The 22,427-nt window shown below is 40.3% G+C and overlaps 1 protein-coding gene across 1 annotated transcript in view; it reads right to left on the bottom strand.

Moving 5' to 3' along the window:
* The window catches only part of NCKAP1L (NCK associated protein 1 like), a 32,116-nt gene extending 17,004 nt beyond the window's left edge, over positions 1–15,112 (bottom strand). Inside the window, exons 1-16 of the mRNA XM_016217989.2 lie at positions 15,011–15,112; positions 13,816–13,926; positions 13,056–13,148; positions 10,509–10,565; positions 9,730–9,872; positions 8,709–8,799; positions 8,481–8,618; positions 7,571–7,619; positions 7,317–7,473; positions 2,768–2,824; positions 2,388–2,484; positions 1,747–1,856; positions 1,444–1,576; positions 956–1,037; positions 706–764; positions 359–504 (exon numbers count right to left, since the gene is read on the bottom strand). Coding sequence (XP_016073475.2) covers positions 359–504; positions 706–764; positions 956–1,037; positions 1,444–1,576; positions 1,747–1,856; positions 2,388–2,484; positions 2,768–2,824; positions 7,317–7,473; positions 7,571–7,619; positions 8,481–8,618; positions 8,709–8,799; positions 9,730–9,872; positions 10,509–10,565; positions 13,056–13,148; positions 13,816–13,926; positions 15,011–15,112 — 1,625 coding nt within the window. The remainder of the gene's footprint in view (positions 1–358; positions 505–705; positions 765–955; positions 1,038–1,443; positions 1,577–1,746; positions 1,857–2,387; positions 2,485–2,767; positions 2,825–7,316; positions 7,474–7,570; positions 7,620–8,480; positions 8,619–8,708; positions 8,800–9,729; positions 9,873–10,508; positions 10,566–13,055; positions 13,149–13,815; positions 13,927–15,010) is intronic.
* Between the last annotated feature and the right edge of the window lie 7,315 nt (positions 15,113–22,427).

A 22,427-nucleotide genomic window follows, 5' to 3' on the forward strand; every position in this document is an offset into this window, starting at 1 on the left:
AAACCCCCAAGTTTTACATGTCTCTTCTAAATCACAATGCCCTAAGAAAATAAAAGTAGGCCCAAAAGATAACAGTGAGGGAAAGATATATTGATGAAATATTCCAGAAAAGGGAAGGCTGTGTAAAGTCCAAATGGTTTTCCTAAACAAAGCCAGAACAAAAGGGAATCAACTTCACATTCCTATCACTTAGTAGAAGCTGAAATGAGTGAGCTGTGGAGTTTGAGTATCTGCCTTTGAGGAGATCTCAAAAAAAAACAAGACTTTCCCATCTATCTGTCTGGGACAATTACAGTCCTCCACAGAAGCCATGCAAAAGATCAGGTGAACTGACAAAGAGCTCTGAATCAGGACATACCAGAAAGTAGACAAGTCAGATGTTTCCACCAGCATTTTCTCTACTGAGTCCAGCATTCGGGAGTGAAAGACAATGAGGTTCATCACCTTGGCTAAGTCAGGATTCTCATGCAGGTGCAGGGGAGCCTTAGCTACACTGGTGTATGCCTATGGTTAGAGTTGGGCGAAGGGTAGAGAAGAACAAGAAAAAAACAGCCTTGGGGCTACAGTTTGGCTGTGGTTTTTCCTGTCCAATTAACAGTTTTCAATGTTGAATCACTCCATATAGAGCTTAGGAAATAAAAAGAGAAGGGATTATGGGGGAAGAAGAACCTGAGAATGAGGGATCATTAATAGGAACAGACCTACCTGTAGGCGGAACCAGTCCAGCCTCAATCCAGAGAATTCAAATTTTTCTCCATTATCAACTGAAAGAAAAATAGAAGTTTAAAAGGAAACAGTAAAGAAGCACTCTATATTCAACTACATTGAATGGTAGATGCTCTTCAAAGTCATCTTGTCCCATTCCTTGGTTCAAGAAATCAGTATTTTAGGGGGGAAAAGAAGAAAGATGTTCACCTTCATGTATACCCTGCCTCCTCCACTTCCCTCCAGTTACCTTGCTTGAGATTCAGAGAAGAGAGAGTACTGACGAATGAGGACATTATAATGGACTCCTCCTCAGGACACACCGACAGGTTCTAAGAGAGATGTTGGAGTCACCATCAAGTGCACATAGGTTTTACAAGGATAGAAATGAGGATCACAAGCTTCAGTCAGTGTTTGAAGGTAGAAAGAATTGCTAAGAGACACAAACAGATAGAAAGAGTCAAGCAAAAGATGGAGGAAACTTCCTGGGTTCCCTGCCATGCTAACACCTAATTTCGCTTTATTTTTCTCTCCTATTTCTGTGTAGCTTCACCTTGGAGAGAGGGGAAGGGGGGGGGGGGGGGAAGAGAGACACTGCTGAGACTATAAATCTTTCTTTCTCCTTTTAACAAATGTAGAGGGGGAAATCAGGCTTTTTGAGATTCAGCCAGGGTGTTCCCCAGGGGAAATGACCAGGGATCACCCTGAAATTTCCAAAGTATAATCAATTAAACATACTTGAATGATGTCACTGAGCACAAGAGCATCAAATCTGGCCAGGTACTGAAGGTGGTATTGCTGTATCACTTTGATATGTCTTCGGACCAGACCACTAATCTCCTCCAACAAGAAAAGCAGTTCTGCAATACTCCTACAAAGTTGATGATGAGAACAGAGAGATGTATGAGACTAGAAATATGAACTGAGACAAAAACAGTGATAACAGTGCAGACATTGAGACCTCCTAAGGTCATCTGATGCCTCCCTGTCCCTTTTCCCAGTCATTTAAGGTCAAGATTTTTAACCATGTCAAGTACTAACGAGTCAGTGTAGTCCTCAGGTGTCTTTGTCTTGGTGACATTTTCTGTATGGCGAACCAGCCAGGTGACTTCATCACGAATGAAGGACAGGGCCATGAAAACATAAAGGGCCTAAGGAGAGGACAGAGACTATAAGAATTTCCAACTTTAAAAATGGATTTCAAAGCACAGAGAAAACTATCATGATAATACGTATGTAGATACAGTCGTGTAGCACGCCAACAATAGTGTCCAAAAAACACAAAGACCCACAAAAAAATATGTAACACAGAATCAGACATGTATGTGTGTTGACATTAGCTTACAGTCAATTCTCTTTCCTCCCTATCAAATTAAATTTTAGAAATATTTACTAGGCATTTTTATGATTTTTTAAAAGCAAGCTCTACCTTCAATTAGTTCACACTCAAATAGAGGATAAGTACACAAATACTTAAATACATGATATACTATGATCGTGCCCAAAAAAGAGATACAAGAAGTTTGGGGTACTCCAAGAAGATTAAAGGGAATTAGCATATATATATATATACACACACAAATAGATATCAGAAGATTCAGAAATGCAAAAACTCATGAATACAAAGTCACTCTCCACATACAGTCTTTTATCATCCTCCTCCCAACATTTCTTTCTCTTACCTTGGGACCCAGTAGTCCTGGTTCATCAGTTAACACAGTCTCCAGCTCCTTCACTGCCATCCGCAGATATTGGCGTCGTTGACAGTGAAACTGGCCACTGAGGAGGGAAAAAGGGGAAACAAGAACATGGCCTCTCCCACCCTTAAAAATCCTCCAGAGGCAGCACAGAAGACAGCTGCACTTAGGAAGGGCTGTCAGGCGAAGGAAAGCTCAATGCTACAATTAGATTTTGTAAGCAAACAAGAATCTGGGGAGCAACAGCAAGTTCTTGGGTTGAGGCACTAAGGCTGTGCAGAAACTGGGGGTGGCTTAGGTGAGAACAAAGATTAGGAGAGATTCCTACTCCATCCCCTCTTGGAGAATCCATTCCCAGCCTTTACCTGTTTGCAATTGCATGTTCCTTGCTTTCCTTTATGTCTGCCACTCGCTTGCCATACCTGAGGATTGACACAAACACTGCTGGGTTAGCCATCAGTGTTAGAGGCCTTGTCCCACCTTCCCAGTCCTCAGAGATTCCAAAGTACATCCTGGGGGTGCATGGGCAGCCCTCACTTTCAGGATGTTTCCAAACCCTATTTTCACCCAGGTCTATTAATTAATAAGAGACTCATAGGGCTTAGAGACCATTCAGTTTTCTTACGAAGAAAATAATTCCTAGGGGGGGAAATGACTTGCCCAAGGTCAGCTAGGGTTTTAATGGCAAACCTGGGTGGGAGTAGATTCCTTGTCCTATGCTCCTGCCTTGACACTTTCCAGACAAAGTGCTCTTCCAGGTTTGAGGGAAATAAAAACAGTGCATAAATATGACACAGACCCTGCTCTCCAGTAAAATAGTTACTCCAGTGCTACCTTGGATCCCATTCCCACCCCCCACCTCTTAGAATTTAACTTTATCAGTTATCCCTTTGTAACTTAAATCTCTTCTTCTCCACTGGCTTATCTTCTTCCCCCAACAAATAAGTTCAAAGCCTACCTTACTCTAAAAAGACCCTTGCTTGACCATGACAATCTACTAAACTTTGGCTGGTCTCCCACACCACCAAAGACAATTCTAAAGAGACATCTATACTCTTTTTACTTCTTTACCTTTCACCCTTGAACCCCACAGACCTTTGACACTAAAAAAAAATTGCTCACTCTAAAGTCAATGTGAACTTTGGAATGGCCAAATTAAAAGGCCTTCTCATTGTTCTTCATCTGTCTGTAATATTTGACTTTACTCACAATATCTCTTTTGTTCTACAACTAACTCATGCTACAAAATCCTATATTAACTTAGGCTCTTTGCTCGCTATGTTCCTCATATCTGTCTTCTCTTGCCCTGTGTCACTGTTGCTACCACATTAATCAAACTTCATTACCTTTCATTTCCATTCTCCAAACCACGCCTTTATTGAACTTAACGTACAATCAAAAACATTTAGAGTTGGAAAGTATCTTAATTAAATCAGGATTCAACTCCACTGGCAAATAATTATTTCAGCCTCTACACAGTATGATGGAAAGAGACAGGATAAAGAGCTGAAAAATCTGGAATTATTTCCTAATCTCACCTCTTAATTGAGTTACATTTAGACTGAGTTTCCATTTTATCACTTATTTAAAAAGATATTAATACTTATACCTGATTATAAGTATTGTGAAGATCAAATTATATAACTTATGTCAAAGGCTCACTAAACTATAAATATATATTAGTTGTTCTTCGAGATGGGGAGCTGAACACTCTTCAAACTTCCCTTCCATTCCTCAGAACTGGTAAACATTAGAAAGTTTTTCTATATATCTAGATCTATTTAGGTATGTAGATATATCTAGACCTATCTAAATATAGAGACATAGCTAGATCTAGAGACATATAGATGCAAATTTCACTTCCTATAACTTCAAATTATTAATCTTAGATTTACTCTCTCTTAATTCTGGCACTGATTTATTTTATGATAATACCCAGTTTTTGAGAGAATGAAGAATAAGTATTCAGATAAACTATAGCTAATATGTCTGTTTAGAAGGCAATTTGGTAAGCTACTAAAATTTGAAATATATCTTTATTCCACTTCTGAGAATTTACCCTATAGAAATGTTCACAAAGATATATGTTTAAGGACATTCATTATAGCGTTGTTTGTAAATTTTTTTAAAACATTTCAAATGTCCATTGATAGGGGATTGGGTAAATAAATTGTTACAACCACATAACGGAATACCATTTGAGTATTAAAAAGAATAAGAGAAGTCTCTATAGACTGATATGCAATGATAGCCAAAATACACTAAGTGGGGGGGCAAGCAAACTTCAGAACATTGGATCCATTGCTTTTTAAAATTTGCTTATAGGAGGCTGAAAATACCTGCACACCCTTACATGTTTATACTTAAACACAAGCATCTGGAGGACATACACCAAACTATTCCAGGAGATGAGATTGTAGTCAACTCCTACTTTGTATACTTTACATTCTGGATGTTAGTTTTGCAACTATTAAGTATAATAAAGGTATTTGACCCCTTCCCTCATGCTACACCTCCTTCTCATTATAGCTCTCCTATTCTTGTTAAATTCCTTATCTCTCATTTTCTCCTAAACCTACCGCAACCCAGTTTTCAACCTCACCACTCAACTGAAGTCGTCTACAAGACGAGTGCTAAGATCATCTTTATATATAGCCAAACCCAATAAATATTTTTCAGTTCTCACTTTATTTGACCTCTCGATATCATGTAACATGGATAACCAGTCCTTCCATCTTGTATTGTCTTCCCTTGACTTCTGCTTTCCCTCTTCTCAACATCCCTCACTGATTTCTCTGCCTCTGCTGGCCCTTAAATATCAATATCCCCAGAGGTTCTGCCCAAGTCTCTTCTCACTCTACATGTTCTCCTTAGTAATCTCACCTACTCCTATGGCTTTGATTACCATTCTACCAATCTTTATCTGAATCCAGATTTCACTCCTAAATTCCAGCGCCACAAAGTAAAAGGTCTAACACGCATCTATATTCAGTGTCCTATAGATACTTCACATTCAACCTGCTCAGAACTGAATTTACAATCTTTCCCCCACAAACTTGCTTTTATTCACATGTTCTTTATCTTAAGAAATACCAAGTATCCATACCAGAAATTCTGACTTCAAGTCCTCCTAATTTACTTAATTAATCTCTGCTTCTACTTTTGCCCTCTACTTTTCTGCAGCAAGAGTGATTTTTTTCTAAATTGCAGTCCTGGCCAGTGTGGCTCAGTAACTAGAGTATCAGCCCATGCACCGAAGGTTCGCAGGTTAGATTCCCAGTCAGGGGCATATACCTGGGTTGCAGGTTTGAACCCCAGCCCCAGTCAGGGCATGTGTGGGAGGCAACCATTCAATGTGTCTTTCTCAAAAAGATGTTTCTCTCTCTCTCGCTTTCTCCCCACCCCTTCCACTCTCTCTAAAAAATCAATGGATAAATAAATAAATAAATAAATAAATAAATAAATAAATAAATAAATAAAATGCAAATACGATCATGTCACTTCCCTGTTTGAAATCACTCAATGACTCCCTATCTTTTTTAGGACAGGTTCAAACTCTGTGACAGGACATACAAGGCCAGAAATTTCTAAATGTCTCTCCTTTTTTTTTTTTTTTTTAAATATATCTTTATTGACTGCAGAGAGAGGAAAGGAGGGGGAGAGAGAGAGATAGAAACATCAATGATGTGAGAGTCATTGATTGGCTGCCTAGCCCGCAACCCGGGCATGTGCCCTGACCAGGAATCGAACCCCGATCTCCTGGATCCTAGGTCGATGCTCAACCGCTGAGCCATGCCCGGATGGGCCTTTTTTTTTTTTTTAATCTTCACCTAAGGATATGTTTTCATTTATTTTTTTAAAGAGAGAGGGAGACGGAGAAGGGAGAATATCAATGTGAGACATTGTTGTGATGTGAGATAGAAATATCGATGTGAGACAGAAACATCAATTGGTTGTCTCCCATAGGCACCCCAACTGGGGATCAAACCCCAAACCTAGGTATGTGCCCTGACTGGGAATCAAACCCACAACCTTTTGGTGTAGGGGATGACACTCCAATCAACAGAGTCACCCAGCCATGGCTAAATCTGTCTCTTGACATCCACACCTTTGTAACCCAGCTGCCCATGCACTAAGCTACACGCATTTCTTAGAACTTGACATGCTCCCTCTTGCCTCAAAATCTAGCTAGTTTCTCTGCCTAAAATATCTTTCTCTGCCTTGAGCAACTCCCCTGCCTTTACACATACACACACACACACACCACTTCACCTGTTTAACTCTTCAGGTCTGTCTCCAGGTTTTTCTGGATCCTCCAAAGCGAGTTTAAGTGTCCTAAATGCTTCCATGAGCACTTTGTGTCCATACATCACAATACCTCACTATATCACAACAGTTTGTCTACTTTTCACCAGTTTGTAATCTCCTTGAGAGCAGAGATTCTGTCTTTTTTTATTTAATAAGCACATAGATAGCACTTACAATGTACCAGGCAATTTTCTATGTGCTTTATAAGTAGTAATTCTTTCATTCCTCATATCAACCTATGAGGTAGGTCACAGGGAAGTACTATTATTATTCCCATTTTATAGATAAGGACATTGAGGTATGGAATGAAGAAGTTAAGTAATTTGCCCAACTTATATAGCCAGTAACTTGTAGAGCTAAAATTCAAACCCAGGTAGTCTATTTGCAGAGTCCATGATGCTCTTAATCTCAATGCTATCTTATAACTTAATGTATCCTTAAAATCCATTGAAGTGCCTAGTAAATAGTAGGTATTCAATAAGTATTTCTTCAGTAATTAGAATTAATCCTTACCACCCATATCCTTGACCACTGGTCAAAACTGAAAAGCATGTGAGGAGGGGCTAAAAATCCCAAAAGAAGATGAGTTTTGTTCTCATGCCTCACCCTTTAAAACTGTTAAACAGGTCCTCGGTGACCTTGTGCACCTGCAGCACTTCCTCCCGGATGAGGGTGATGTACAGGGAGCCCTGCAGACACTGCTTCCACAGCTTCTGGCACTGGCTATTGGAGTTGAGGCACCCGTGACAAAGAAGAAACCCAACTGCAGGCAAGTAAAACAGTGTAGAGGAAGATTTCAAAGCTTGCTATCCATGTAATTCACTGCTATATCTCTTCCCACCTAATCCCACAAAACTTACTGGTAATCCAGCGCTCCATCACTTCCACAGACAGGTATTCACAGGCCATCTGTGGGAAGAGAGGCAGAGGTGGTCAAGCAGTTATTTAACTTGATCTTCCCCTACAGACTAATGCATTCAAGTTAAAATGTGAGTACCAAAACCAACTTTTATTTTACCAGACTGGATTACAGCACTCTGATAAGTCAATTAAGCCAATACCTAGGAAACCTGCCAACAACTTACTGTGTTTGAATTAGCAGGGTTAATCATAGAAGTGAATTAAGGGGGGAAAATGTAGTTGAGAAAAGGGAAAGGAGCTTGGGATGGAAGTCAGGACAAACAAAAGGTTTGACATAACTTCTCTTTAACAGTTCAAATACTTTTAATAACAGGAGAGCAAGACTCAAAACCTTCTCACGATTTCTCCCTCCTTCAGATTCTTTTACCACTTAAAGTAAAATCACTCATTTGTTGCTTCTCAATCATCTTGTACAATCAGTTGTATTTTTATGACTACATGGCATATCTTCCCTACTAGACTACAAGTTCTTTGAAGCAAGGACACTGAGCCCACAGTAGTCGAATAAAATCATTTGTTAAATAATTGATGCCTATGCTTAGATTCCTACTGGGCTGAATATGCGCCTAATGATTCAGTTTTGTTTCATTCATTCATTCATTCATTCATTCATTCAGTGAATATTTACTAAATTCCTTCTATGGGCAGGCACACACTAATCCTAGTCCAAACAAAAGATCCAACCCAACCACGATTATCTTAGCTACAAAAGGTGATCAACTTAGAGGCATGTCCTAGAAGAGGGCTTAAAGTACCCTTAGAGCTGATAATTCCTGAAACAAACACCCTCTACAGAGATGGCCTTGGCAGAGAGACCACCTCCACTGACAAAAGGAATCGAGAACTTACTGTGTCTGAAGTAGCAGGGTTAATCATGACAGGGGGGCTGCTAATGAGACTTAGAAGCTGGGCACTGCGCCACTGCTCAGCTCCCTGGTTCCTTCTGACGAAGAGGAAGTGCAAAGAAAGCAGGGCTCCACTCACAGCCTGTGGGGAAAAACAAATGAATCCTTAACGTCAACGATGAGGAAAATACACTTCTGCCTGAGGAATTCCCTACTCTCTCAGGGAACTTGCCTTTGTGTGAGGCCCAAACTCCTCTGTCAGCTTCTTCAAAGGGTGATCATACTCCAAGACCATCTGACTTAGACGAGGGAAACTCATGTCACTGGAAGAAAGCACAGGAAAAAGGAGTTACAGGCTCTTTTAACTATGATGTAAACTCTCATGTTTGATATAAGATAAAGAGGTGTGCACTGGCTAGCTAGCATTGTCCACCACCTCCAAAGATATACATACTAAAAACTGTGAGTTACATGTATAGAAAATCCTTCCAGGCCCAGCTATATTAAGCTATCATTAGGTAGAACCACATAATTTTTATCAGGTCCATGAAAATGTCTTCCATATAAGCACCCAAAATAGGGTTGGACACATGATAGGTATAAATTTATGTTGATCAGTTATAAATCAAGTAATATGCCTGGACCCAAATCTTTATACAACCCAAAAGGATATATACATATTCAAAGCTAATAGGTAAGGCATGTGCCTGGGTATTCATGTAGATACATGGAAATACACACCATGCATAGAACAGTGCGCCACAGCCTGCTCTGATCCCTCTAGTCTTCAATTTGTCAGCCCTTAAATACTTTTATTTGCACTAACAGAGGACCACAGAATGCAATAATCCAAACTCCATTTCTATTTTGCTTCAAATGTATTATTATACATTACTTACCTCTAATGGTTTACCTTGCTAATATTATTCCTACCAATACTAAAATATTTTTTTTCTTTGACTTTTGCAATAACCTGAAAAGCAGAGGGGAAGCCAGCCCAGGATTAAAAATTGGTCAGAGACAATACAAACTGGATAACCCACTAGCAGATATTCAAGAGTTAACTATATGTAAAAGTGCACTTGCTGATGTGTGCACTTGTAAGTATTCTAAATTACTTTATTTTGCCTGGGTCATCATGTAGATTACAAGTTCTCATATGAGAAAGCATGGCGTCTATTTCCTTTGTGTCCACCCCCTACCTCATAGCACCATGTATGAGATTCTTCACTTTTTATATCCCCTTAACTCACGAATGCCCGTGCAGCATCTCATAGGCACAGTTGTACGCGCCAATTAGTACCCGTCGATCCTCAATCCGTGACAGAAGTAAAATAACTGAGGTGTAAGTCACAATCAAGTCCAGGTAACTTCGAGTGAAGTCAAAGTTGAGACTCTACAAGAAAAACACATAGGAACCCAAGAAGAGCAAGGCCAATTAATCCCTACTACCCCAACTATTCCAGACAGTGCCAAATAGACTCTGAAAAGATCTATTTAAAAGGAGGAATTCACAGGACTGAAAATTCAGGAGAAAATTGGAACAAAAGTAAGGAGCCAAAAGTGAGATAAAGATACAAGAAGGCCAGGAAATAAGGTATATTTAGGAGTTGGAGGAAATGGAATAAGAACATTTTTGTGTAATTTTTATATTAAATAAATCACATTGCTAATCTGTTTCACATGTAAACATGCTTTAACTTCAGCACTTTTTATGAAAGAATTATAGTCCTGGGATAAATAGCCATTCATTCATTATACAATATATCATATACAGGGGTGGACAAAAGTTGGTTTACAGTTGTAATACAAATAAGTAATACAATAATTAATGAATAATAATATAAGAATAAACTCTGTGTTTCACATACTCACAACTACAAGCCTACTTTTTCCCACCCCTGTATATATTACAATATACTATATATTATATAGTCCTGGAGGAACAGCCTTTCCTCTAGTCCCATCCCACCTCACACAGTCCCAACTGAGACATTTTCTGTGGATAAAAGAGAATTGTAAAGAATCTTACAATATCAAAATAGCACTGGCAGGCATCAATGGTGTTGAGAAGTTCATATACATGATCCTGGGGGTAAAATTGGAGAAGAGAATGAATAAAGAATAAAGAGAAAATGACTTCTACCACCAGAATTTGAAGGGAAGGGTTCTTTCCCTTATAGGTCCTAGGAAGCCACTGACTAACATAAAAGAGGTATTGCTGAATAGAGGGAGTCCCTCCTCAGTAAGTTGTCAGTGGACCCCTTTCAGGCTTACCCTGCCAAATGCCATGTTTCCATAGACACAAGTCACTACTATATAACATACACTCTCCCTGATCTTATCATCCCAGTGCTTCCAGCATTCTTTCCACTACCTCCACTGATGTCTACCTTCTTCCTAATCACTACTCTCAATTCCAAGATTAATAACCTCTGACCTGACCCTCCTTCAGTCCTTACAGTTTTCCTTGTCCCAACTTCTCTCTTTATTATATGATCTGATCAATGGCCTGAATTATCTCCCTAGGGTGGATGCAGGGCACCCAAGGCAGGGTCCCATCCTATGGTATTATCTGAAGAAATACTATAATATCATCACAAACTTAGATTGCTCAGATGGCTAAAATTTGTGTTATTTCTTGAATGCATTAAAAATACATGCTCAATGCAGAAAATACAGATAAGCATAATTTTAATTTGTTTTTAAAACTACTCAGAATCTCATCAATTGGAACATAAACATGTATATGCATGTTTATCTATGTTAATATATATTTTAGGGACATCTTATATCTTAAGCTATATGGTAATTTGCTTTTATACTAAAGCACATGTGAAGAACATTTTTCCATGCCAGGTAATATAAATATGTATTATCTTTAATAGCTGCATAACATTTATTTATAGACATATACTCTAAAATTTTAACTAAACTTCTATTTATTGGATATATTCAATTATCAAGTTGGCACATCAAAAACAATGCAACAGAGTATATTCTTGTACATACATATCTTTGTACTTCTATTTTATTGTTTTCTTAAGACAAATTTTTAGGAGTAGAACTGTTACATTAAAAAGTATGTATTTTTAAGAATTTGAAACACATTACCAATTTGCCTTTCAAAAATATTACACTAAATAATTTTTTAGTTTGTTTACATTGACAGATATAACACATGCTCATTGTTTAAAGTTCAAATAAAATATCATTCATGTAGTATTGCTACCAAACACTGTTAACAACCAGACAAATCCAAATAGAGGAATATTCTCAAAAATAATTAGTCTGGACTCTTCAAAAAGGTTAGTATCATGAAAGACTGGAAAAAAAAACAAAAAAGGCTGGGAACTATTCTAGATTAAAAACTAAAGAGACATGCCTTGGCCAGGTGGCTCAGTTAGTTAGAGTGTCATCCCACATACTGAATGGTCACAGGTTTGATTCCCTATCAGGGCACATAACCTAGGTTGCGGGTTCAGTCCCCAATAGGGGCACATATAGAGGCAACCAACTGATGTTTCTCTCTCACGTCAATGTTTCTCTCTCTCTCTCCCTCTCCCTTCTTCTCTCTCTAGAATGAAAAATATATTTTTATGTTTTAATCCTCAGATGAGGATCAAAAAAAAAACTAAAGAGGCATGGCAACTAAATTCTATGTATGACCCATGAAATAATTAGAGAAATGTGATATGTCCTATATATTAACTAATAATATTGTATAAATTTTACATTTCCTGAGTATGATCATTGTATTTGGGGTTATGTAAGAAAATACCTTGTTCTTAGCAGCTGTATGCTAAAGTATTTAGGGAGGGAAATGTCATAATGTCTGCAATTAACTCAATGGTCCAGAAAAGAATGAAGATAAGCAAACATGGCAAAATACTAAAATTTAGAAAATCCAAGAGAAGTATATTTATTTTAGGGGGGTGGGTTAATTTATTTTTTTTTAATCCTTACCTGAGGATATTTTTTCCATTACTTTTCAGAGAGTGGAAGGGAGAGAGAGAAACATCGATATGAAACACATCAGTTGGTTGCCTCCCACACATGCCCTGACCGGGCCACGTGCAGGAGGAAACCAATCAATGTGTCTCTCTCATCAATGTTTCTCTCTCTCTCTCTCTACCTTCCACTCTCTCTGAAAAGCAATGGAAAAAATATCCTCAGGTGAAGATTTAAAAATATATAATTGTATCATACACTATTCTGCAACTCATTTTCATTTAACAATACAACTTAGGTACCCTTCCATATTAGATCTTTTTTTTTTTTTAATATATCTTTATTGATTTCAGAGAGAGGACGGGAGAGAGGGAGAGAGAGATAGAAACATCAATGATGAGAGAGTCATCATTGATCGGCCACCTCCTGCACAACCCTCATGACTGGGAATCGAACCTCGATCTCCTGGGTCCTAGGTCGATGCTAAACTGCTGAGCCACGCCCGGCAGGGCAGTACATCTTATTTTTTAAAGAAACTATATTAAGCACATAAATGAACATTTAATAAAGAATGAATAGCCTCAGAAGGACAATACCCACACTGGGGCCTGAGCTAAAGAGAGCTCACCCGAAATTCCATGACATCCACAAATGACTGGTAGTAGTTGGTGAGGAATCTAATAATCTCAGCTTTTTCCCGATGTACTGGTCCTAAATGTTGCTGAGAGAAACACAAAACAAAATTTAAAAAAAAATAATAAGACAAGTGATCAAAGTAACCCAAGAAGAATAAGGGTTATACCTAAAATGTTCTTGAAGACAGCTGAAATACACTGCCAGAGTAAGTTGGTAAATCTCCAACTCTCTGAGGGTCTTTAAACAGAGGAGATTCTCTACCTAGGAGGTTGGATTGTTGCATGTGATTCTGACCAGATGTAGGGTGCTAAGGAAATTTCAAGGTCCCTAAAGGTTTATCAAAGTCAAAAGAAGCAGAATGTGAAGATGCTACAGGTGAGATGATAAGAAATCTAGTGCTCACATTTCATAAGGGAGAAGTAAGGGATATCCCACCAGATGCATAACTCTAAGACAATTAGCAAGGAAACACTGAGTGGGAAACAGGAATAACAATAAAATATATGTACCCTGCTGGGTTAGTAAAGCTGTCTTCCTCTACAAAAAAAACCAAAGTGTTCTTGTGAATCTTGCAATGGAGAAAGGGGCAATACTTATCCTGGGAAAAGTCTATCTTTTTCAGAATTCTCAAGACTACAATAACTTGAAGCCCTGTGATTGAGCCTAGGAAAACTAAAAGAAGGCTATTACATCTCCTGTCATCCAAACATAGTCATTTCAGAGAAAGGAGAGAAGAGGGATAGCATTCTCACCGTGCTGTTTCGGACATCTATGTTAGGAAATTTCTTGTTGATATACTTGAGAGATGATTCCATGGACTTTTCCAGTAAGAAAGGTGGCTTGGATTTGGGGTCCGAACAAGTCTGCACAGATAAACCATACTATATATATATATATATATATATATATATATATATATATATATATCAACCCTTTCTCCTGGCCCTCGTAAACATACCTCTTGCTGCATCATTCATTCTCACAAAACCCTCTTAGGAAAAAGGAATCTGGGAATTCATTATAAAAGCATAAAAGTAGGTCAGGAACAAGTTCACGGACATTAAGCTAACTATCAGAAGAGCTAAATAACCCGGGCATCTTGTCTTGTCATGTAAAGTTTAATGTCTGCTTGGCCCCAGCACAAAGAGGAAGCTCTCTCCACCCTTCAGCTGAAGCCGGAAGAAGTGAGAAAAGCAGCTGCTCAAGAGTTTGACTTTGTGGGAGACTCAGTGTCACAATTATGTCCACTATATAAGTAAATCATCCCAAAGGGCTATTAAAGGAGATGTGGGGACAGAGAAACCATGTTCCTGGTGGTTTGCTTTATTTAAAAAATACACATAAGTTCCCTCCCCAGGTCCAGTTTCCTCTTCCAGGAGTTCCCCAATCCCACCCCGCTTTTATCCCTTTACTCCCCTTGCCACCAGTTTCTCTCGATTCCACAGTTCCTATCCTAAACACACAAATACACAACCACAGCATTAGCTGTCTCAGACTCTAAGTACCTCAGAAAGGACCTACCCGTTTTGTTTTAATGTTAATATCACACTTTTTTTTTTCCTTTTGGGGAAGTACTTCTACAGGTGTTTTTGCTGAGGCCCAACTTTGGATATCTTCAGAGTGTGGGGGATCAGCAATAAACAATACAACTCAGAATTTTAGACCCCAGACTATTATCCAAGTGACTCAGAACGCAATTATTTACCAACCCACTCCTACCCCATCTCCAGCAGAAAGCAGACGTGGTTGCAGTGAGAACCATACCTAGAAAGGGGAAGCCCTGAAAAAAGCCTCCCTTTCTGCTTCATCTATATAATCCAAATGACTAAAGGCCAGTTAAGTCAGCGGGAAAGAGGAGAAAGTCTAATCGCTGGACCTGCTGGCCTCAGAGTTCTCTGCCCTACTACTGCTAGAGTAATTAGTGCTAGTCCAGTTTCTCATGCTTACCTTCTTGATGTTATACATACGAATGAGAACCCCCTGACCTCGATCATTCAGGATAGTGAGCTTTTCTGCCAATTTATGCTGGTAGGCAGAGGTCAAAGACATGATGGCCACCAAAAGAGTAGAACATCCGGATAGGAACGCCTGAGCTCCCCAAACACTTTGAGCTTGGGTGGTGACACCCTCTGGGCGGAGGCACCCAGCCCGGTTGGTGTGCTGATCTTCCTGTTGCCTCTACAATTGGCTCATGGGTAAAAGCAGTCAGTACAGCTCACAAGCCCTCAGAATCCTTTCGTGCTTCCTCTTGCACATTCAGCAGGGGAGACTTCCTCTTTTTAGCTGCGCAGCTAAGACCGTGAAATGGGTGGCGGCAGGGGAAAGAGACAGGCTTTCAAGGCTCTTCACAGTCTGGCATCAACCTTTTTCGCCTTACCCCTCCACTAGTGTCCTATATAAAGCTCTCTATACCAGACAAAGAAATATTGACCACTCCACACCCATACACTTTATACTTTCCTTCTTTTATGTGCCCATCAAGAATGCCTCTGTTATTCTCACCTGAACCCTAGGCCCATCCATCCTTTAGGGCGCAGATTAAATCCCAACTTCTCTTTTTTGTTGCTGTTAATCCTCACCAGAGGATATTTTTTCCACTGATTTTCAGAGAGAGTGGAAGGGAGGGAGGGGGAGAGAGAAAGAGAGAGAAACATCAATGTCAAAGAGACTCATCAATTGGTTGCCTCCTGCACATGCCCCAACAGGAGCTGGGAATAGAACCTGCAATCCAGGTACATGCCCTTGACCAAGAATTGAACCCAAGACCCTTCAGTGCATGGGTTGATGCTCTAACCACTGAGCAACACCTGCCAGGGCTCTTGTTATTTTTTTTTTCCCCCCTCACCCAAGGATATTTTTTCCATTGCTTTTCAGAGAGAATGGAAGGGAGAGAGAAATAAACATCGACGTGAGAGAAACACATCAACTGGTTGCCTCTGCATGCATCCCAACCAGGGCCAGGGATCAAGCATGCAACAAGGTATGTGACCTTGGCTGGAATCAAACCTGGGACCCTTCGGTCCACTGGCCGACACTTTAACCACTGAGCCAAACCAACTAGGGCTTGTTATATTTTTAAATATGTGTATTGCCTGGCTGGGGGTGGCTCAGCGGTTGAGCATCGACCCAGGATCCAGGCGATCGGGGTTCGATTCCCAGTCAGGGCACATATCCGGGTGGCGGGCTCGATCCCCAGTTGGGGGCGTGCAGGAGGCAGCCGATCAATGACTCATCATTGATGTTTCTATCTCTCTATCCCTCTCCTTTCCTCTCTATGAAATCAATAAAGATATATTTAATAAATAAATAAAAATAAATGTATGTATTATCTCCCCCAACTACATCATAAGTTCCTTAATGATAAGGATTGTATCTAATACTTCTTTACATCCCCCACAATGCTCTAGTACAGTGATTCTCAAAATGTGGTCACATAAGCATTACCTGGAAACTTATTAGATGTGCAAACTCTGAGCCCCCCCCCCACCCCAGGCCCACTGAATCTAAAACTCTGGGGTAGGGTCCAGCACTGTTTTAACAAGCCCTCCAGGTGATCCCAATGCACTCTCAAGTTTGAGAACCACTGCTCTAATACAATGGTTCTTAAAGGTAGTTATGGAACAGAGATCAATTCCTATCTCCACAGATTCAGGATTGGTAGGTCTGCAGTGGGGCCCAGAAATATGCATTTATAAGAACCCTAGGAGGTTTGGGTACAAATGTCCCATCAGACATGTATTGAGAAACGCTGATCTAGAACACCACCTCCTGGACATAATAGCCACTCAATAAATAAGCTGATTTATTTGTTAAATTATTAAGACTAAATTGGGCCCAGCCGGGCATGGCTCAGCGGTTGAGTGTCGACCTAGGATCCAGGCAATCAGGGTCCGATTCCCTGTCAGGGTACATGCCCAGGTTGCGGGCTTGAGGCAGCCGATCAATGACTCTCTCATCATTGATGTTTCTATCTCTCCCTCTCCTTTCCTCTCTCTGAAATCAATAAAGATATATTTAAAAAAAAAAAAAAAAAAAGACTAAATTGGGAAATGGGCCCCATGAAGAAGAACCAAATTGACTGAGATTAATAAGGGGAAATTAATAATGGACTTTAAATCTTAGAAGACTGGGTGAACTTTAGCACTAAAATATTCTTGCCATTCCAACTAGGCTACAACTCCCTAATTCAAGAAAACCAACTCACTTTCAAGTGTCTTTTGAGGCAGAAGGCCCTTTGGAAAATTCTAAATCAAACAAGAGTTGTCTTCATATCTACCTCCTTTCTAATAAACTTTTCCCTACTTTTCAACCATTGTCACTTTCCATATCCAGGGCTATCACATTGTCCCAATATATCCTGGGACCAAGGGAGAGGGGAGCTGATTAGCATTATTATTTAAGGAACTTAATATGTTTGCTCCCAAGAGAATGTATTTTTTAAATAAACAATATGGCAATGCTTAACACTGAAATTTCAAACTTCTCCAAGGGAAACTTTGCATTTTTGGAAAACAGAATTTGCCTTCCAGTTCACTTACTGGGTGTGTCCCTGGAAAGCTATGGGCATGGCATTAGGAATATTAGCTCTGAAGGTTTGAATCACCTGCTGTTATCAAAGAAACCCAGGTTCTACTAAAGAGATTTGTAGGATTTCTATTGGCCTTTCACCTTTATGGGGGAGAAAAAGGAGCAGGCAATAAGACACCAACATCTAGGAAGCTGAGCAGCAGTGTAACAGTAGCCTTCTTACAAGTTAGTATAGTTCTACTGGATCTTTCTCACTTGCATTTCTTATCCTAATCCTGAAAATTGTGTTGAAGACTTTCCATACCAACATAATCTTATTTTCTGCTGTATTCTAATACTTACTTCCCAACCTAGTGGGAACTATGTTCTCGTTGTACTGTGAATTTGTTATGTTCATTTCTGCCTTTCTCACTTATGTATGCTTTCCCCTTTGCTGACCAAAATTCTAGTCAATCTTCTGGATCTAGCTCAAATAGACCCAAGTCCAGGCTTGGCTGAACTCCTGCACACTTGGTCTAGAGTACACACTTTACATCTAAATTTGGGTCTACCTTTACTTGTCCATTTCATATTATACTGCCAACCCAGCTGAACTGTAAGATTGCTGGAGCCTGGAAACACTTATTTGCCTGTACTTGGTATATGAAAAAAGCCTACATTTGGGCATCAGACAGAATTTTGTGTTCAAATGTAGTTGAATAGTGGGCTAAGCCTTATGACTAGAAGCTAAGAGCCCAGGTTCTGGAGCCAGATATCTTGAATTCACATCCCAATTTTCACTTACCAGCTCAGTTTTACAAACCAGTTTCCCTGCCAGTAAAATGGAGATGATATTCTAATATTTCCTGTCTCAAGGGGCTATTGTGTTAAATAAGTTACTACATAAGTAAAGTGATGACCTAGCTATTTACTATGAACGAGCTATTTCAAGTGCTTTACATGTATTACTTCAAATAATAATAATGGTACTCAAACACGTACTAGTTTTGTAACTTTAGGGTATACCACTGAGTCAGTTTCCTAACCTGTAAAATGATGGTAATCCCTCATACAACTGTGGAAGTGATTAAATGATATGGTATATATAAACATTTGGCTCAAGACCTGTACATTAAATTAGGAATGCCAACAATAAAGTAAAATTTTAATTTCTGAGTATGCCTGAGCTTGTCACTTTCTGTAGAATTCCATTTAGCACCCCATAAAGAAAAAGGCCAGGTTTAAAAATGGGATTAATCATGCCAACTGGTAGTCTTTAGAGAATCTGCATTGGAGAGATCATGTGGCAGTTCCTCCTAGAAACGAAAGGAGCCCATCCAAGGATAATTACCCCAGAGCAGGGCCTAGGAACCCTAGCTACAAATCAGAATCCCCTGTGGAACTCTTTTAAAGCCACAGTTGGCCAGACCCCATTCGTGAAGATTCTAACCCAGAAGTTCTGGAGTGGGGCCAAAGGATCTGCCACTTTGACTACTCAGGATTGAGAACCACTTTTCCAAGACTTAACTATAACATCAAAAGCTTCCAAACCTCTGAGAAACCATAGAACATATGGTGGGAGAAATTAAGTAGCCTGAACAGAAAGTTGATTCATATCATTTGACTGAAAAGTACTGTGCTTTCCATCTCCTCAAACTTCAGTTATTTGCCTTGTTTTGCCTTACTGAGAATTGTTTTCCTCTTCAAGTAATACTTCCCTTTAGATTATTGAGAGAAATGCTTCAAGAATGAGGTAGATCTGAAGATCCTCTAGTGTCAAGTTACATCAAGGTCTTGCCAAGGCTACAGTGTATTAAAACAAATGGCCTCCATTATAATCTTGGCCTCCCTACTTCTATATTCAACTATTAATAATTAGGTGAGTGATTCGAAGTTGCCAATTCTCACTGCCTGTTCTGAAACACTCTTTGTTTATTAAGACCAGCCTTACCAGTGTGGTCAAACTGCATACTTCTCTAGGCTGCTGACTAAAATAAAGGTTTGGGGTTATCTGAGGACAATATTGGGTGTCTTTAGCTTCCTTGTATTCCAGATTGCTGGTTTGATTCTTGGCTTCATCTACTCTACTGTTGATTCCCTGTAATATGTAACATAGTCTTCATTTTAGTTAATGTATTCATCATTTTTGACTGGTGTGTTTTTTCCTATCTCCGTTTTTATGTTTCCTATCTCTTTGTTGAAGTTCTCACTAAGTTCATCTACTCTTCCCCTAAGTTCATTGAGCATTCTTATAGTGTTTTGAACTCTGCATGTAGTAGATTGTGTTTGATTTTGTTTACCTTTTTTTCAGGAGTTTTGTTCTGTTCTTTCATTTTGGGACATCTTTCTTTGTGTCCTCATTTTAGCAGCCTCCCTGTGTTTGTTTCTATATATTAGGTAGAGCTGTTACATCTCCCAGGCTTGGTAGAGTGGCCTTATATAGTAGGTGTTCTGTAGGGCCCAGTGGCACAGCCCCCATGATCACCCAAGCTGGGCACTCCAGGTACACTCTCCCCCACCATATGGGCTGTGTACAACCTCCTGTTGTAGTTGAGCCTTGATTGCTATTGGCATGTCAATGGAAGGGATTTAACCCTAAGTTATTCAGCTGCAAGGACTGATTGCAACCACCATGGAGGATAAGCTATGAAGCATGTAACCCTCATTTTTCAATCATGAAGCATGTAACCCTCATTTTTAATGTCAACCCTGTTCTATAACCCTGAACAAACAGTTACAAGCTAGTGCCAGGAAATAGCCAAACTTAACGGTTAAACAATGCTTGTTTCAGCTTCCGTACATTGCTTCACTAGGTTCCCACCCCTCTCCATGCCAACCAGGATGCAGTTTTGCCTTTATATTCTCCCTTTGAAGACTGTTCAGGGCTACGAGTCTGTTTAGGGCATGAGCCCACTCATAGCTGTCGGTGAAATAAATTCCAAATGCTCAATTTGGTCTCTGTGTGAATTAATCTCGTGAAAACTGGGTATAACAGCTGTTCAGGGGCACACTTCAGGACTTATTTCAGCAGGGCTCTGGCGCTTGCTGAATCTGCCCCTTGAGTGTGTCACTTGTTGGAGGTATTTGGGTAGTGCTTCGCTGTGGTCTGAAACTGTCCAGCAGGTGTGCTGGCTCTGGGGCCTCCAGAGAGGTGCAGGCCAAGGTCAGCTACCACCTGTGTTCTGCCCAGGGTCAGCAGGCATGCACTACAAAGTGATCTGCAGATGGCTGCTATTGGTGCTGGACTTGGAGGTGCCTAGGTGAAGCAAGCTGCAGACCAAGGCTGGCTGCCATTAGTACTGGGCCTGAGGCCACTTAGCACGAGGTATGGGGCATGCCAAGGCCAGGTGCTGCTTGTTTGAGAGATTTTTAGGAAAGTCTGAAGCATGAGCCAAGACAGGCCATTGGTATGGGAAAGCTACTGGAAACAGCTTGGGTGGGGTAGAATGTCAGGGAATCACCAGGGGTGGAACTAATGGTGTTACCCAGGTTGATCAGAGGCTCAAATATGGTGCCAGCCTTCTGGCTCTGTGTGGGGAGGGCTCAAAAAAGGAACACTGGCCTCTGCCAGCACTTGTCTGGGAGAAAGCTGCCCTTCCAGCTCTTGCCCTGAAGCCAGACAATTCAGTTCCTCCCATATGTCCCTGGTGCCTTTTGAGCTGCTGCCCCAGCACTGTAGCTCAGAGCAAGAAAGTCCGACTAAGTCCACGTGCAGGCACTTTAGGAGGAACACCTGGGAGTCCAGCTGCCCTCTATCTCATTCAGCCACAATCCCTGCTAAGTTTTACAGCCAGAAGTTATGGGGACTTCTCTTCCTGGCACTAGAGCCCTGAGCTGGGGGACCTGGTGTGGGGCTGGGACCCCTCACTCCTCAGGGTGGACCCCTTTAGCCAAGATACCTCTCCCAATTTTTATCCACCACACTTGGGTGTGGAATCAGCCCATTCCAGGTCTCCATCCTTCCCAGCAGTCTTGATGTAGCTTCTTCTTTATATCCCTAGTTGTAGGACTTCCATTCAGCTAGAATTCAGGCAGTTCTGAATGATGGTTGTTCTGTAGTTTAGCTGCAATTTTGATGTGTTCGTGGGACGCTTCACGTACCACATTGACCTACTCTCCCATCTTGGCCAGAAGCTTCTGCTGTAGCCTTTATTTTCCAGAGATCCAATTCACTTCATAAGTGTTCATGGCTCTAATATAATCATTAATATGCAGTGTAAGCTTTAAAGAACCACCCTCATTTGCACTCCTGAAAGATACCTGAATCTGAATCCCTGGATTTAATCACCTAAATGCCCTCAGGAAAACTGACATTTAACAGTCTAGTTCTGTGCCCTTTGTCTATGCCTGAGGCATGATACAAAGCAGAATTGAAATGGGCCATTCTATGCACTTTTCTATCCTTGCTGTTTATGCCAGTCTGCCTTGATCTTTTTTCCCCCCTTATCAGACTATGCTGTCCCTGCTTTGCAGAAATCTCAGCTATAGCTGTTGCCTGGAAACTTGGGAGTCCTTGAAGTGAATCTCTGCTAGGATAGCTAAACAGAGCTAGCGATAAGGGAAAGTAGGCCTCCTCTAGGCAGTAAAATGCAGCATATTTGAGATGGTATGTTCTTAGTTCACTTCTGGGAGTCTTCATGTGTTAATACCTGCAACTTTAGACTTCAGACTGGTATTCTCAGATAATTATAAAGTAGCCTGAACTTGAACGTGGTATTGTTCATTCTTCCAATCCTCTCTCCCCAAAAGTAGCTATCTGACAAGTAGCACTCTCATCTAGCACAGAGCTTAGTTTTTAGATACATTTGAAGAAGTGAAAGATGGCAATGCTGAAAAGGTAAAGGAACCAGCTGCCCCA

The sequence above is a fragment of the Miniopterus natalensis genome, chromosome 2 (genome assembly GCF_054644295.1).
Source record: "Miniopterus natalensis isolate mMinNat1 chromosome 2, mMinNat1.hap1, whole genome shotgun sequence".
Taxonomy (NCBI): Eukaryota; Metazoa; Chordata; class Mammalia; order Chiroptera; family Miniopteridae; genus Miniopterus; species Miniopterus natalensis.